The sequence below is a fragment of the Diplotaxodon limnothrissa genome, linkage group LG18, assembly GCF_057381915.1.
Source record: "Diplotaxodon limnothrissa isolate DT_005_m linkage group LG18, D_limnothrissa_male_GT1.1, whole genome shotgun sequence".
Lineage (NCBI taxonomy): Eukaryota > Metazoa > Chordata > Actinopteri > Cichliformes > Cichlidae > Diplotaxodon > Diplotaxodon limnothrissa.
The window spans coordinates 24,466,757-24,484,316 of record NC_140613.1 but is presented as its reverse complement, the minus strand read 5'-3'; the positions used below and the strand labels follow the sequence as shown (position 1 = coordinate 24,484,316).

The 17,560-nt window shown below is 42.2% G+C and overlaps 1 protein-coding gene across 1 annotated transcript in view; it reads left to right on the top strand.

The window, feature by feature from the left end:
* Window positions 1–15,781, top strand: part of hs2st1a (heparan sulfate 2-O-sulfotransferase 1a) — a 33,096-nt gene extending 17,315 nt beyond the window's left edge. The window contains exons 2-7 of the mRNA XM_085377786.1: window positions 6,292–6,542; window positions 6,639–6,724; window positions 6,982–7,120; window positions 7,899–7,996; window positions 9,998–10,155; window positions 14,025–15,781. Of these exons, the coding sequence (XP_085233912.1) occupies window positions 6,292–6,542; window positions 6,639–6,724; window positions 6,982–7,120; window positions 7,899–7,996; window positions 9,998–10,155; window positions 14,025–14,248 (956 nt within the window). The 3' untranslated portion in view covers window positions 14,249–15,781. The remainder of the gene's footprint in view (window positions 1–6,291; window positions 6,543–6,638; window positions 6,725–6,981; window positions 7,121–7,898; window positions 7,997–9,997; window positions 10,156–14,024) is intronic.
* Window positions 15,782–17,560: the final 1,779 nt, after the last annotated feature.

Below are 17,560 nucleotides of genomic sequence, written 5' to 3'. Positions count from 1 at the left end.
TGGTTCCCAAACTTCTTTTTGCTAGGCCCCGCTTTGTTTTACAAGAATATTTGTAAACATTTTTTTTTATTTTCATGCCCCCGCAATGGCTCTGCTCCCCACACTTTGGGAAACTCTGTTAGTGCTCTGTCTCATAAAAGCTACTTGTTAATTTATTATAGTGCCTTCGTTATTCTGTTCACACACCACTGACAGGTTGTCAGCCAGCAGATACATCTTAGCAATCAGAAATAAAATCATGTATCTGGCCACATGGAAAATGGAAATCCAAGTCGTTTTTCTTTTACCTCTAGTTGGGCTCCACCAGCTCATTGGGATAATATCGGTTCTTTTATCTAATAATGCTGAGGAGACCAAAGGCTGGTGGCATCCCTGCTACTCCAGCTCTGCCTCATAATAAACAGTGAGCAGATTCTCTGGCCACATTTTTGTCTGTCTCCATCTCAGACCTGGTTCGTCCTGGCCTCCCTCCTTCTCCACAAAGCCCCCGCCTCCTTCTGTCTCCCCCAGCTGTACGCTACTGCGGAGAAGCGACGAGTGAATGAAACCTTTCTTTGAGCGTCAATGTTGCACTTATGTGTCAAATCTAGCGGAGAAAAAGTTCCACGGCGTTAGCAATTACCCCCATTTCCTTAGCACTTCAGTCTGCTGGAGACTTCTCTGTTTTTGTTTTGGTTTCTTTCCCACTGAAGTAATGTGCAATTAAATAAAAGTTTTCATGTGTGGTTTTAAAGTTTAAAGGAAGGTTGCTTTTTTTTTTTTCTCCTTTTTTTTATAATGCGCTGCAGTGTGCGTGGGTTTTGCACGTCTCTGTTCCTGTCTGTCATTCTGATCTCGTTTGAATGCACCCAACACCTTCACAGCCACTTAGTGCAAGCGGCCTTGTTTATCTGTCTCTGTGTTCGGTTCTCTGCGGCTGCCAGCAGCGCTGAAAAGCTGCACCAACAGATTCCTCTCACAGCATGTTTCATTTTCCTTGTCATCGCTTAACTAACAGTGCCAATGCAGGTTCTGCTCCGTTTGGTCATCCCTGAATCTCTCCCTGTCGGTCTGACTTTACTCCTTTTTCCTCTGATAATCCACCCTCTGCTAAATGTGTCCAAAGGCTGAATTATATTAGAAATTCAGAAGTGCACAATTTATCCAAATGTTCGTGAGTGCTGCAGTGGTGACATAACTGTCCCCCTGGAAACCTGGCACTGCAAAACAGTAGCATGCATCCAAGTCTATATAGAGGGGGACGAGGAGAAACAGCAGCAGTAGACTAACTCAATTTTTTTTATATATACAGCAGCAACCTAGATCTCCTGCCTGTCATCCTTCATTGATTTTGCAATCCAGCGGCATCCAAGCAGAACCATACAAGCCCATAGACCTCAGTCTGCCGCTGATAGCCGATCTCTATTACCCACCTAGCTCAAGGCTTCGGTTCGAGGGGCTAAACTTCTCAGGGGAAGAGGCAGAGAGCTCCAACTGGCGTAACGGAGCGACGGTAAATTTATGAGCTGCTTGGAGAACGGATCATCTTCTCTCCCCCACTTTTATTATCCCATCAGATCTGACGTGATAGCAATAATACATGACGGCCTGTCACATTCTGCAGATCTGGCGGCGAATATGAATGATGATTTCAAATGCCTGGGTCTAATCGGCGTTAAATTGCTTTAGTAAATATGTTCAGCTACCAGCACTCTGTCTTCCTCCTGTCTCTGACTTTGAATGAAGCTCAGAGTAATAGGCTTGTAGTTGTCACAATGTTTAAGACCCGTGTTGGCGTCACGGTTCATAATTAGCTTTTAATGCACATAGTCGGCTTGAGGGGAGGAAATCGACGGAAATGTGGAATGAAAAGAGGCCTGCTGTGTGGCCATAGTAATTCAGGCTTTTGTTCTCTAATTAAATGACCTCAGAAGGGAGCGCTAAGCTTAAGTTTGTGTGTGGGGCGCCCTCTGATATGGAGGTTTGCGCCAAGTGTGTTCAATCTTGCAATGAATAGGGCGTCTACTACAAAGCCCAAGAAGCCCTCTCCGTGTCCCCTTCGCCTCCTTGTTAACTGTTGGAAATTTGGCACAAAACGCCGTGTCTTTAACAAGTGGCTCACAGCCCCTTCACATAGTTCAAGACACTGTAGTTAGGGACACGGTAGCCCCCGGTGTTTTCTCACTATTCTATCCTTCAGTTTTAAAAGCAAGACACTGAAAGACTTCCCTGCAAGCTGAAGCTGCACATACTCTTCCATTAGTGTGTTTATTCCACGGCAAAGCAAATTGCACGCTCTTCTCTTTCTTTCTCTTCTCTCTCTGATGTCTGCGGTTCGAGGCGGACAGAGCTGAAGCCTGTGGGAACACATTTTAACAGTTACCTCCATTTATTTGTGTTTGTATTTTAACCATGTGGGCTAATTTGGTTCTACTTTGAACGGGGTTTTGTTTGCCATGCGCACACAGTTTCAAACCGTGTTGTTTTAAATATATGCAGCTGCAGTCGAAGCACTTACTCCTTGCTCTGGATAATCCACAGACCTCGCTGTCAACAGTTCTCACTGGGAGTATTTTATTTAATGGAAAGTAGTCCCAGTAAAACACTCCTGACAGTGAGGCCTGTGGATTATTTAGAGTAACTGGAGCACTGGAAAAAGTTGCTGTTGAATATTTCAGATGTTTCTTTTTCTTTCTTTAAGCTGTAAGCACTGGAAACACGTTTTCATTCATAATATATTTGGCATGTGAGAAGTGAGGTAGATATGTGGATTAAAGCTGCTTTTAAGTTCAGATGATGAACGTTTTCTGAATAATCAGTGAGAATAGCACAAATCAAACACAAATTTACAGGTTAATTAATTTTGATTCATGAATTGCCAGTTTTATGGAACTTTATATTGTAAAGCAAAGACCCTACAATATCAGAGAGAAAACCCCAACAGTCATGTGACCCCATCTATCAAAACAGGTTATTTTATTGTTTTAGCTATTTTCCAAACAGTACTGAAAATACAGAAATATAATGAGCACGAGCTAAAGTGCAAGCTCTCAGGTTTAATGAAAATATTAGATTAACCATTGAGGAATTACATGTGTCTATATTTGTCATAAAACTTGAGAGTGATTATGCTTTTTTTCATTTTGTTTGTTTGTTTTTGTCCATATAGGCCTCGGTCACACAGGTCTAAAAAACCCCTTGCAGGTTAAAAGTAATTACAAGGTGATTCTCTCAGTGACACGAACCAGAAACGGAGAACATTCACCTTCAAAATAAAAGTTATGCTTTGCACAGCAACCGACACATTTCAAAAGGTTCAAAATGTCCACGTTTTAAGTTTGCAGAGTTTGACTGCCATCGTGTAATTAGTTTGCAAGTGTTTGGAGACAAGTCGGCATCTTCCATAAAAAAAATCCTGGCGACCTCAGCAACCTGTTAGTGATCCAAATAGTCGCAGCACCGAATACTTCTTTGTGACAGCTTTTACACCACCAACTGCCAGCAACCTCCAGCAACCACTTGCCAGCTGGAGGCAGAATGCACATTTTTCCCAGGTGGTTGCCAATGGGTCATCAATTTCACGGTGACTACCTCTTTCATCCACTTGCAACCAGTCAGGGATTATTTCTTTTTCCCTTGTGGTCGGTGGTTGCCAGCCCTTAAATAACAAAAAGTATGTCATTGTCCAAAATTATATAGACCTCATTGTGGGAAGTATAGGAAAAATAACTAAGATGTAATATAGCGCTGTGCGATATGAACAAAATCTCATATCCCGATATAAGAATTCTATCGTCCTGATAACGATATAAATCACAAAAATGTAACATTTTCTGTGAATTCTGTGAATCTCGGGCAGCTCGACTTGCGGGAAGTGTTTCCAGTTGCGCGTCATGTAGCTGGAGTCGAGTGTTTTAACAGATGCATGAAACTAGACATTTTTAGACATAAGTTGTAATGCCCGCCGTTTTCTTTGTGAGTATTTATTACACGGCGTGCTGCGGGGGAAAGCCTGTTCTAACGTTTGAGCCTAAGGTTTATTTTTTAGCACCTGACGGCTCTTTTTTTTACTTCTCATCCGTAAACTCTGTCCATCTGCTCTTTCACGTGATTCGGTTTATTTTGAAAAGTCTCAACAGGATCTTGAGCTTTATTGTGAAAGGTTTATGTGGAACATAAACAAGCGGACACGAGATGGTTTTACCATCGTTGCTGCTAACCACAACGCATAAAAACAGGCGGTGTCCGTCCGTAGTGTGGTTATATTAAATATAAGAGAAAAAGAGAACTTTAAGAAATTAATATAGCCACTACAGTGACCATCAAAACGATGAAAAAAATATTACAGTAAACAGTTTATTTTGCGACACCACGAAACAAACAATAGCGTAAAATGAAACGATAGACGTTTTTATATCGTCATCCGATATATATCGTTATATCGAACAGCCCTAATGTAAGATAATATTTGGAATAACCATTATATTAAGGTTCCCATCATTCATATGAGTCAACTCTCTGTCAAAACCTTTGAGAATAAAGAGTGTGTCCTTAAGACACCTGGCACTGCACACCCGTAAAACTCTTCTTTTGTCTTTGCCATTCTCTCTCTGCAGTCGCAGTACTCCATTTTAAAAATAATCCAAAAACGACACTTGATCCCACGTTGGGAAAGTTTCAACATAGCAACTGTTATTTCTGTTGTTGTTGGCCAAGGCGCTCTTTGGACGGACATGCGAATGAGTATCTCCATTACAGCTGTTCTGCACGCTGACAGCCTTCAGCCATTACAGCCACCTGGCACGTCTCCACGCCATCAGTCCAGTTGTGAGCATGCGGAAACGACGAGGCACCGTCAGAAACCAGATCTCGCTTTCATGAGTGGAACATTAACAGCTGCTCGGGAAGGTGTAAGAGCAGGGGCTGAGAGTATGTTCGCATTCACACAGATGAAGGGGAGGCTGCCGGAATCGCAGATGACATCTTAATTGGCCTTTTGGTGCCAGATGCCAGCCTGGAAAGACGTCCAGGCCAGGTCCAAGCTGTAACTGTGTCTCAGTTGCCAGGCATGGCATTAGGAAAGGTTTTTAGGAGCCTAGTGGCTCCGCTGGGAGCTCCCACGGGTATTAGGTTCTCCAGTGTTGTGCTGCCTCCCCTCCTCGTACAAACACCCTTCTTCTCTCTCCATGCTTCCTGCAGAGCACTCTGAGGCTTTGTCAACACCCGTCAATCTGAGGCGAATTCAGATAAAGAAAAGCCCAAGGACGACAAAAGCCAGGCCTTCTTTGTGTTCAATCTATTCACACCGAGCTACTGGGGTCTGGCTTTTCTGCAGCTTCGTGCAGTGTTTAGGTGGAAACAGCCCCCCCACGCCTCACAAAAAACCCTCCACCCTTCTCATTTAAGCTACATTGATGTCCTGCAAATATCCAGTTAGCCACAAAATAACTGCCAACCTCTAACCCTGAACCACCTCTTACTGTTCCCTTTCCCACTCCCCTTTATGTGACACCTTTCTCAGAAGAATCATTTGCCATTACCCTGAGCCTGTTCTCCATGCTAGTCCAAATGAAGGTACATTTATTTGATCTAAAATATGAGCAAACACACAGTCCACTCTGCAGTTAAATGAGGAGAGTGAAAGTAAAGGTAGAGGACTGATATTAAAGATGAATCTGATTAGCGAACAAGAGAAGCAGTACCACAGTGTGAAATGGGCTGCTCACAAAATGATTACCTAATATTCCTGTTTGACATTACTCTTGATCCTCGGCGTGAAGCAGGGAAAGATCTTGAAGCTCTCCCGACAGATGGTGAAATGAAAATCCATTTTTAATGAAGTTACAGTTTAGTCTCTCACACAGCGCTGACGCTTCTGACAAGGAAACACGATATTTTAAGGTGTAAGTGGATCAGATTTGAATCAAAGACTATATTTGTAGCATGCATATCAAGTACAGTGAGTGTTGGATCATAGTTGTAAGTAAGAAAAAAACACAAAGCTTTGAGGATTTGGGATGCTCTGAAATCAAACTGGAGCATGTGGTCTTCTTATTTTTCTCTTAAATCGATCAGTAGTTTAACAAATGAGCTGGACCTTTTTCACGGAAAAGTTCCTGCTGTTATTCTGCTTCACAGGGAGGTCAAAGGTCAAGTTCAGCTTGAGAACAGCTTCACCTGGAGCTTGAGTAATCAGTAACTCACCGAAGGACTTTTTTAATCTTTCCTTTCAGGCAACTCTCATTTAAAAAAAAAAAATCTAACTTCTGCATCTTGAACTCGCCTTTTTCTAATTTCCGTTCGTCTCCCCAGAACGAGCCATCGCCAGACACGAGGTACGAGAGATCGAGCAGAGGCACACGCAAGACAGCCTGCGGGAGCGGGACTCAGCCGCAGCGCTGTCCGACAGCGAGGATGACGTGGTCATCATCTACAACCGGGTGCCCAAGACAGCCAGCACTTCCTTCACCAACATCGCCTACGACCTGTGCGGGAAGAACCACTACCACGTCCTGCACATCAACACCACCAAGAACAACCCGGTCATGTCCCTCCAGGACCAGGTCAGGGGACCTGCGTTTCCTCCATCTTCCTACACCTGATCATCTTTGTCTGCTACGGAGGTCATTATTGTGATATGTTGATTTTGGTTTGTTCAGGTGCGGTTTGTAAAGAATGTGACTGAATGGAGGGAAATGAAGCCGGCTTTCTACCACGGACACGTCTCCTTCCTGGATTTCACCAAGTAAAGAAGCCTTCATTTCACATAGTGTTGTTTTTTTTTTTTCTCCACAGCCCTGTAACCAGTTAATCCACCCTGCTGTGGCTTTGATCAGCTGACTCCACCTTGTGGTCACTTAAAGCTGTTCACTCTCAGAGTGAAAAGCAAATTGTAGCCATTTGAATGTTTAAGAAAACAAAATTGCATAAAAACAAAAATTCTGTTTCATGCATTTTGATTTCATTCCTGGTGAGCTTTCTGAAACGAGTAATTCTCCTCAGGTTCGGGGTGAAGAAGAAGCCCATCTACATAAATGTGATTAGGGACCCAATTGAAAGGCTGGTGTCCTATTATTACTTTTTACGTTTCGGGGACGACTACAGGCCCGGCTTGAGACGCAGAAAACAAGGAGACAAGAAGGTAAAACAGCTTTATTCTTTTATTTAAAGAATGGATTCATTTTCATTTAAATAACAGGGATCTGTGGATGAAATCTCACTTAATATTTGGCTTGAGTGATCAAACCGAGCGTTTATCTTCCAGAGCTCAGCATTTTGAGGCCTCTGTGCTGCCGACAGTCATCAAGGCATTGAGTGGTTTTGGGGTGTCCGTGGTTGAATCCCGTGGTTATAAATGGAAAAACATCAGGAATGCTAGCAAAAACAATCTAATTACATCTGGCACAAATGTTCATTTGGACTCAAGGATGAGCTCATTAAAAGTTAGTAGTCAAGATCAGTGTCACCTCACCAAAGTCGAGAATTCGCAGTTTAATTATCGCTAAATTTCACACAAATGCCTCTAACAGGAAAATCCGATGAAGTGGTGACATAAAATGTCACCAGACTGGGTTGTTACCAGCTACTTAACTAGCATACCACTGTGAGGTGGTAATTCCAGTTAAAACAAAATTCCCTCTCTTTCATTTCTCCCAAATGTGTGTTTTGTTTTTTCTTTTGAACTAGAAGAAAAAATTACTGGAGAATTGAAGTTCTGACTAAACTGTGGAAAATAACCACTTAAAGTACCTTTTAAAGGCTCCGTGTAGCTTCAGGATTATATTTGTGCATAAAGCTACTTCGGAATGTTGTCGTCTTTCTTTTGTTTCACAGTGCATTAAGGGATATGAAGGTCTAATATGAAGGAACACTTATCTTTTCGTCTGCTTTCTTGGTGTTTTTCATGTTCTGTGTTTCAGACGTTCGATGAATGTGTATCAGCTGGTGGCTCGGACTGCGCTCCCGAGAAGCTCTGGCTCCAGATTCCCTTTTTCTGTGGTCACTACTCCGAATGCTGGTGAGAATTCAAACACCTGCTGCTCCTGCTGTGTCGCATTCAGACCACACTGAGTCTGAGATTATCAAACGTGTCTCCTTTTTTTATACATTTGCATGTTGACAGAAGAGATCTGGTTATATTGCAACCAAAAACAGGAATGAACAGGCTTAATGATACAGCTTATGTACCTAATAAAATAGTGTAGCTATAAATCAATACACTGTTTTGTTTTCTTCGAGGTGTGCATTGTGTGTTTTAAAAAAAATTTTTTTTAAAAATGAGCAAAGCAGACAAGATGAGAACAAAAGAAGAAGTAGCAGACCTGAAAAAACTACAGCAGAGAGTAAAGTATCCCAAAGTCATGTCAGGCTTTTATGTAGCATTATTGCTGTTGGCAATCAGTGGATGGATCAACTAATGTTGCAGGTCCTGTGTCAGGCCTGTGCTGGGTGTTTAACTGTTTCTTAAACACATGACTTTTCAGATACTGTTCATCAGTCACAGGGAGGTTGTTTTTTTTAAACTTGCCATTTCTTTTATCCTCCAATGTCCAGTTTTTGGGGGGGTTAAGGACACGCTGCACACCATGCTGAGTTTTTGGCTAATAGTTCTTTTGGGAATCACCTTGTTGGTGCAAAAGTACTGTTTTATGCCAGTTTAACTGTGTTATCTTCAGCATTTTCTACGGATTCAACTGCAGAAATTGGTTGACAGGGCAGATTTAATGTTTTCATAAAAGAGTGGTTAAAGACAGACTATTAAAACATCTATCCATCTTGTTTCGCTTTTCTGGGTCGCGGGGCAGCAGTCTTAGCAGAAAAGCCCAGACCTCCCTCTCCGTGGCCACCTCCTCTAGCTTGTCCGGTGGAACACCAAGGCATTCCCAGGGCAGCTGACAGACATAATCCCTTCAGCGTGTCCTGGGTCTGCTCCTTGGCCTCCGAAAGAAAACCGGTTCCTCCTAAAACAGTCAGGTACAAGAACTTGACTGAAAGTGAGCGAAAAAGCAGCCGATGTCTGAAGAAAAACTTCTGAAAGCCCAGAGTACCATTGCTCAAGAGCACTTTAAAAAAAAAACTGCATTATAATTCTGCCTCCTTGGGAGCAAAATAAGAATAAATCAGGATTGGCTCGATGCATTTACACAGTATCAAATGTTAAATATGCTCGGTTGGGTTCAGATTTAACACCACTGTTAGGGTAGGAATAAATGCAGCGGTGAGATATTTTTCTCTGGGTTTGTTGTCAACAACACAAACAAGCAAAGTCACTGACCTTGTCTTTTCCTCGGCGCATGCAGATGAAATTGTTAAAAAAGACGTGATGTATCAGTATTCTTCAGTAGAGCACCACATTCAGTCATTCTCTGCTTTGCTACACTCTCTCCTCAAGGTCTCCAGTAGCCCTCTCACTGCCTTGAGCCGTTCTCTCTACATTGTGTTTTCTTCCTTTTTTATCAGTCTCTCGCTGACCCTACTCTTCCCTCTCACCCTGACTAATCCATCTACCCTCTTGCTGACTGAAGGTCTGAGTGTCTGGGATTTAGAGAGCAGTATATTAAAGTAATGGAAAGGCCCTTGGAAACATTAAATAAATAGTGAAGACAAAAAGGTGAGGTCAGTGCAGCCAGTCATAGATTGATGTGTTTAAGAAGGCCTTGCCAACAATTTACTTTATAGGTTTAAACAATCCTTATTTTATTTTCACTACCAAGCTTTTTTTTTTTTTTTTCCTTTTGCTCCGCTCTCCTGTTGTCTCAACCCTCTCCGGACTCACGGCTCACCTAATCGTTCATCCTGTCTGTCTTTCAGCTCCTCTCTGCTGCTCTTCTCTCCATCACCTCCTCTTCCTCCGTGTCAGGCCTTACATCATTCTTCCCCTCCATTTCTGCTCAGTTTTTCCAAGCTGTGTGGGATATTTTTTTCCCATCCAGCAGAGCAGCGACTCCCTGAGAATAAAGAGAAAATATCCACATCGAAAAGAAAAACATGACTTTTTTTTTCTTTTTTTTGTGTGTAGGAACGTGGGCAGTCAGTGGGCTCTGGAGCAGGCAAAGTACAACCTGGTGAATGAGTACATGTTGGTCGGCGTAACAGAAGAGCTGGAAGATTTTGTCATGATGCTGGAGGCCGCGCTGCCACGCTTCTTCAAAGGAGCCACTGAGCTGTACAAAACAGGTGCTGCTCCTGCCACACAGTTTAAATAAAAAATAATAATAATAATAATTATATATATATATATATATATATATATATATATATATATATATATATATATATATTAGGGGTGCAACGATATTCGTATCGATATTGAACCATTCGATACAGTGCTTTCGGTTCGGTACACATATGTATGAACAATACAACATTTGTAATTTATTTTATCAACTTTCCTTCTGACGATGCTGTCTGTGTTGAGCGCTCAGTGAATCTGTGTTCGACTACTCCGCCTAGGCTGCACTGTCCAGCGCAGATCCACTGAGCGCTCAACACAGACAGCATAGTCAGAAGGAAGAGCGCAGGGCAAGCTAGCGAGACAGAAGTTAAGCTCTCCTTGCAACAGGCAAATTGAACTTCATTCAGATCTGGCGTTTGGAATTATTTTGGTTTTCATGTGTCGTATGACCCTGAAGGTAAGCGAGTCATGGACTAAAGTAAAACAGTATGTTGGATGTGCCATGCAATGCTCAATTACATTGGTGTGAACTAGTGTGTTAGCGCAGTTAGCTCGTTAACGTGTTGGCCGTCTAGCCCCATGCACGGAGCGATCGGCGGTAGCTCGTTAACGGAGATTTGCCGTGTTGTGGCGTTAAGGTCATTTCAACGAGATTAACCTGAAAGCACTAGTGGGAACACAACGAATATGACTGCACATTTACGCCGACATCATCCTAGTGCAAAGACAAGTGAAAGCAGACAAAAAAAAGCAAGCATGCTACTAACTTTAGCCGAGTCATTTAGACAGCCGTTAGCACATGATTCTCCTTATGCTGCTGAGAATATAGCCCAGAAGAAGCGGATAGTACAGCTTTTATTTTGGAAAGAGCCATTTCTCTGTAATAAACTCTCTTTTCCAAAGATGAGTGATTCCTCAATCAGATATAGGGCTCGCAATATCGCTAGCCCGACGTCCCGAAGCTAGCGATTTTTTCAGTCGGGCTACCAAAATCTATCTCTTCCCTGCCCGTCGGGCTATTGTAGGAAAAATATATGTCAATGCTTTTGCATTCTTTCAGAAATGTAGCTGGGTAATTATGTCATTGGCATCGATGAGCCACTGTCAATATGTGACATATTGAAGTCGCATTTGAATTTGCGCTTGTTTTTTTGCTTTCACTTTGCAATCGTGCGAACTGTGTATAGAGAGCGACAGCACTGATCTGTGAGTGATGATAATTTGTGCACCAATTCCTCTGACATCGTCTTATTAATCGTTAGCTTACTATGCAAACATGACAAGTGAAATCTCCCGCAGCTTAAACATGTGAGAGGTTGATCGCGCAGAGAATCGCTGAGCTTATGTGAGTGCGTGTGTAAAAGCATTTCAGTTCTGCTGAGCCAAATAAGACAGGTCAGGGTGAAGAAGTGACAGCCAAAGAAAAGCTTACCACAAAACGGAGAAGTTATGACAAATCAGACTATAAGGCAAAAAGAAAGTGCCGCTTCATGGTTTCATGGACAAAAGAATTTCTGTGGCTGCAATATGACGAGCTAAATAACCAGGGCTGCACATAAGTGGTCCGCAGGTGCGCATTCGCTGTCAAAATAAAAAACATGCACAAAGGTTAGGGTTAAATTTAAAAACTGTACTTTTGAGTTAAAATATATATTTATAATTTTAATAAATGACAAATTAAAAATGCATGAACATTTTTTTGTATCGAAAAAATATCGAACCGTGACACCAAAGTATCGAACCGAACCGTGAATTTTGTGTATCGTTGCACCCCTTATATATATATATATATATATATATATATATATATATATATATATATATATATATATATATATATATATATATATATATATATATATATATATATATAATTTTGCTGCTTCAATCCTCTCACTGCAATTTCAGGGCTAAATATTGTGTTTACGTGCTGCGGTTGTTCATTAGCGCTTTGAATCGCTCTCCTGTGATCGGCTGTGATCAAAATGCAGTCGTGCTGCTTCACTGATGTAGTTACAGATTAGTTATAATGAGTGCAGCCAGAATGAATAATGGGCAGCACAATAGGGTCCGGTGTGACAATCACGCCGATGCACAATGATTCAATATACCCGAGCGCATTAAACAATTAATCTGAAGACTAAGTCTCACATTCAAATGTCACGTCGTCTTGATCTGTCTCATTTCTTTGTGCACGGGTACAGCTAATGTTTACTAAATTACTCAGCTAGCACCTGGTTGCCAGGTTTCTGGCATTAGTAAGTTATCTGTGACTTTCAATCTGGTCAAACCGGAGGACTGTAGATAACGCATGACCGTTTGTGGTGCTTCTTTCTGTTTGTTTGTTTGTTTGTTTTTTATTTCTCTGACTACTGCACAGTGATGATGCACAGTCACTGTGCCTAGTCAAGTGTCAGGCAATTAACAGTTAATTAAAGAACTACTTATTTTACAGTGCGTGGTTTTTGTTTTGGGTTTGTTTGGTTTTTTTAATACAGAGCAAATAAACTTGACACTATTTAGTAGCCTGTTTCCAGAGTTAAACGGACAGTTAACTGCAAAGTCATATTTATCTATTATTCATCTTTATTGTAGGGCTATTTATTCCTTTTAGATACACTATATTGCCAGAAGTATTCATTCACCCATCCAAATCTTCTAATTCAGGTGTTCCAATCACTTTCATGGCCACAGCTGTATAAAAGATACTGTGATGTATAATGTGCAGAGGTGGACAACTTTCTGTAGAGTCAATGCTACAGATCTTCAAACTTCATGTGGGCTTCAGATTAGCTCAAGAACTGTATGTAGAGAGCTTTGTGGAATGGGTTTATCATATTAAAGCCAATGGATTAAATTGGGATCTCACGCAAGTGCTTGTGACGGCAGGCGAGCATATACTTTTGGCAATATAGTGTCTTTTTGGTGCAGGTTGCCTTGTTTTGGAGATACTGGCTATAAAATCTGCTGAGTCTGATCCATCTTGATTATGCTTTGCTTAAATATAGGAATATAACCAAAATATAAGCAGTTAATTCAAGTCCCCCTTCTGCAAAGACTGACAGTTGACACAACAATTGTTTTCAAACGTTTGCCGATCGGTCTGAAAGTGACTGCAGTCTTGTTTGGAGACGGGTTGGAGATGAGTTGCCTCCCAACCGGTGACCTATTTGATGTTTTGCAAAAGAAAGTGGTCACCATGCCTACCTGCAATTGCTTGTTGAAGCAATTTTTGTTGCCTACAAGGAGGTGGCCCCCAATTCCCCCCCCACCCACACTTATGTATTTTATTTTTACATTTCTGAAGAAAAGGCTTAAATAACTGTGCGTCACACACCAGCACAATCTAAATGAATAAAAGTCCTATTTTTAGGTGAACTGGCCCTTTAAGACAGCCTCCCCCACACACAGAGACACACATGTTTAGTGTTAGCTGTTTATTGGACATACAGATAGCAGTGTTATGTAGGATTTTGTTGTTGTCGGTTGTGTAGTTTATATTAGAAAAAGCTCACACTAAGTATGCTTTAATGTTGCTGTTGTCACGGCAGCCATTTTGACACGAAGCAGCAGGAAGTCACTTTAATGAAGGCCACGCGCCTAAACAGAAAAGAAGCTGCTGCTGTTTCATGTGAAAATGGCAACTGTTCAAAGATCTCGGAAAAAAGAAAAGGTGTCGTTCTGATTGAAGCTGCTTGTTGTTAATGCCAGTGGATTAACAGAAGAACTGCAACAATCGCTTCTGCAAAAGTAACAAAAGTAACACTTAAATGCATTACCAGTAAATATAACAGGCCGCTTGTGTACTAAGTACTGAATGATTGAGTTCATGTCCTTTAATCCCATGTTGTTCCTCCCACTCGCATCACAGGTAAGAAGTCCCACCTAAGGAAGACCAGCGAGAAGAAGCCACCCACAAAGGAGTCGATTGCCAAGCTGCAGCAGTCCACCATCTGGAAGATGGAGAACGACTTCTATGAATTTGCCCTGGAGCAGTTCCAGTTCGTCAGGGCGCATGCTGTCCGGGAAAAGGACGGGGAACTCTACCTGCTGGCCCAAAATTTCTTCTATGAAAAAATCTACCCCAAAAACTAGAGAAGAGAGCGGAGTGCTTTGGAGGAGGACGGAACACTTCGTCCATGCTCAGTCATGCGCTCTTGAGACAAACAGAAGTGGGAGTGAGGTGAGACTTGAGGACTACCGCTGACCGTGTGCCTCGTTTGAGAGCATGATGCGGAGCTGGAGAAGCAATCCGGCTGTGACGCAGCGACCGGACTGGCAGCAGTTGCTACTCGCGGCTGTGCCGGCCAGCTGGACGAGGAGCTCGCGTTTCAATCGGCAGGTTGCTATCGCTACCGGCAGCTGCTCCACTCCCTTTCACTTCAACGCCGAAGGTCGTCCATGCCGAGGGCCTCTCCCGGCTCGCGTCTTAAAGGCGACCGGCCGACAGCTGATCATCCCTCCACTCCTGATTGGATTCACTGTTCTTCTATCCAGAAGATTCTCATTGGCTCTGTACTGTTTGGTTGTGTTTGGTTGTATTTTATCTCTTTATTACGTTTTTGGTTTGTACGTAAAGACGTTTGACGGTGAAACGACATGCCTCACGCCTCATCACCACTACTAACTTAAAGAGACGGTACTGTAAGAAACGTTGCTGTGTTGCTGGACTTGAATGGAGCCTTTTGAGGTTTTTATGAGTAAAAGTCCTGTGAACGCGGACTGTTTCCCGGGGCACGCGTGTATGTTTTATACTATACTAAGTGTGTGACTCTTGTAAATGTGCAGCTTTTCCTTTGGAGGGTAACAGAGGAAACGTTTACACCTTATTTTATTGAAGTGAGGTGAACTTGCTGCTTCTGTAAATATTTACAACTTTTTAAATCCATTGCATTTCCTGGCAGATAGGTTACAGAAGTCTGGACGTGTTGTTGGTTTTATTTTTGTCACGTAGAAGCATTTAAACACGGGAGGCTGCTAAAATCCGTTTGGGGAAATGTGCTTTTCCTTGTTTTCAATGCGACTTTTGTACCAGTAAATTTAAGACTTTTAGCAACTAAAGCATGAAGAGTGGACATGAGGAAGTTCCCCTGCTGTATTGGGTGTCCCCTAACTCCACTATGAGCCAAATGTTTCCATTTTTTTTTTCTTTTTTTTACAAGTGGCGAAATTATGCATTAATTCAGGAGCTTCAGAAGAGCATTCCCAGTCAAAGCCAGACTGTTTCTCATTGATTTTTATGCCAAGCTAACCTAACCAGCTGCAGCATTACAGTATGTTTAAAAGGCTGATAAGAGATCAGTCTTCATTCATTTACTTGATAAATTGGCTTTATTTGGGCTCTGATGGGGTTTATTTTTTTAATCGTGTAAGGGAAACGATGAAAATTACAAGTATTTTAAAAAGTATACTTTGTTATGATGGGAAAGAGCCCCAGCTTCTTCCTGGATGTGCTGTCACTGTCTGTATTTGTATATCCAGGTGAATGGATGCTCCCTTGCCATCTGAGGACATACTGTAGTTAACCACTCTGTCTTGTGTGCCTTCTCTAGAGTTCGCCTTGTTTTGCAGGTTTTTCTGATTGAACATAAAGACAACACGGCTGCCATGTCTGTTTTCATCTTTTGATTGACAAACAATATAAAGAAGACTTTAAAAAAAACTACCTGAGGTTCATGACTGGTTTTTAGTTGTTTTTTTTTTCTTTTCCAAATGTTTTTGCATCATCATCATCACTGTGTACAGCAAAGCAAGGATTTTGCGAGGTGATACACATGAACGGAAAAGTCGAGCTGGCTTACTTCAGGTGTCCTGCAGGGGGCGATAAAGAGCCTCCAGGTTCACTCCTGCCTCTGAGTGTGTGTTTATCATTTTCACATGACTCTTCCAAACAGTGTTTGATGATTGCAGTGACATGTGGTTGTGTGCCAACCTCTTTATATTCCCAGCACGTGTTCAGCACCTCCTCTTCTCGTAGTTCCTGCAGCTGAGCTTCATAAACGGAGGGCACTGAAACAGGAGCCACCACAGGCCAGGGAAAGTTTATGTGAGCCAGTGCTGCCACTCAGCGTTATTCACCCATGCTCTCAGATAATCCCTGGACAGGCATCAGCTACTGGACTCATCCCCGGTAATCTCAAATCATTCTCCAGTTACAGCTTCCTGGTCTTGGCCCTCTGACCTAGATTAACATGGACAATGCCCCCCCTCATACTCTGAAGCCTCAGTTACACGCTGCCTTTTAATATTAGACCAGGGACTGCCTTTTTTTACGACAGTCTGCTACTGAAAGCTCCATGTACACAACCTAAAATAAACCTTTAATACACACCCATACATGCACAACATTTAACATATAGTCATGTAGCGTTGTGGTTTTCAGTGTCAGATGTGAGGTTCCCTGTTGATTGGATGACATATAACAAATGTATAAAACCACTACAGATACCAGATTTTCTACTGATTCTTTTTTCTTTATTTTATTGTTTACCGGTAATTAAGTGAGCCGGGGGATTCTTTCAGTTTAGCAAAGCTGGTCAAGAATTTAAAATGAGCCAAGCTGTCACATCCTGGGGTTTTCATTCAGTCACTAGGGTAATTTTTCCATGCGCTAACTCTGTTGTCATGTCAGTCACTACCACTCCCACATGCCTGTCCTTTCTTGTCAGTAGTGTCACCTGATCTGCCTCTCCTCTCCACTCACCTGCTCCTATTCAGCCAACCGATACCGCGGTAGGTGTTCATCCAGCTCCCCACCACTGATCAGTCAGACTGTCTTTGAGCTCGGTGCCTTAGCTTTCCAATATTCTGTGTCAGTGCCTGCTTTTTAATATCATTACCTGTAGTTTTAGAATTTGCTACATCTCGTGCTTTGTTTGTCAGTAGAGTTAATTAGCTTTTTATTTATTTAGTTGTTTTTTTTAAACCAGGAGCCATTTTACTGGATGTTCATTTCCCCACTGTAAAACCCGTGCTATGTAACGTCATTCAATATGTTTTGCTTAGTGTTGCATCACTGGAGGTTTGACTAAGAATAATGCATGAGCAGAGTTTCACACGCAGGCTGTGGATATCGACCTGAGAAACATGGAAAAGGAAAATAAACAAGCTAGCCTGAATCATTCCCTTTATGTCTGTGAAGTGTATTTTTATGCTTTGCCGCTATTGGTAATAATTCCATCCATTCATTTTCTTGCACCTATCCAGCTCAGGGTTGTGGGGGTGGTTGCAGCTGTCACAGGGTGAAAGATGGGGTACATCCTCCACAGGTTGGCAGTCTATTGCCGAGCTAACACAATGAGACAACCATTCACACCAGTCACTTTGAAAATCACCAATTAGCCTTTCCTGTGCAATGGAGAACATTTAAACTCTGGTAGAGTAGCTGGTGGATTTTAACCCACTACC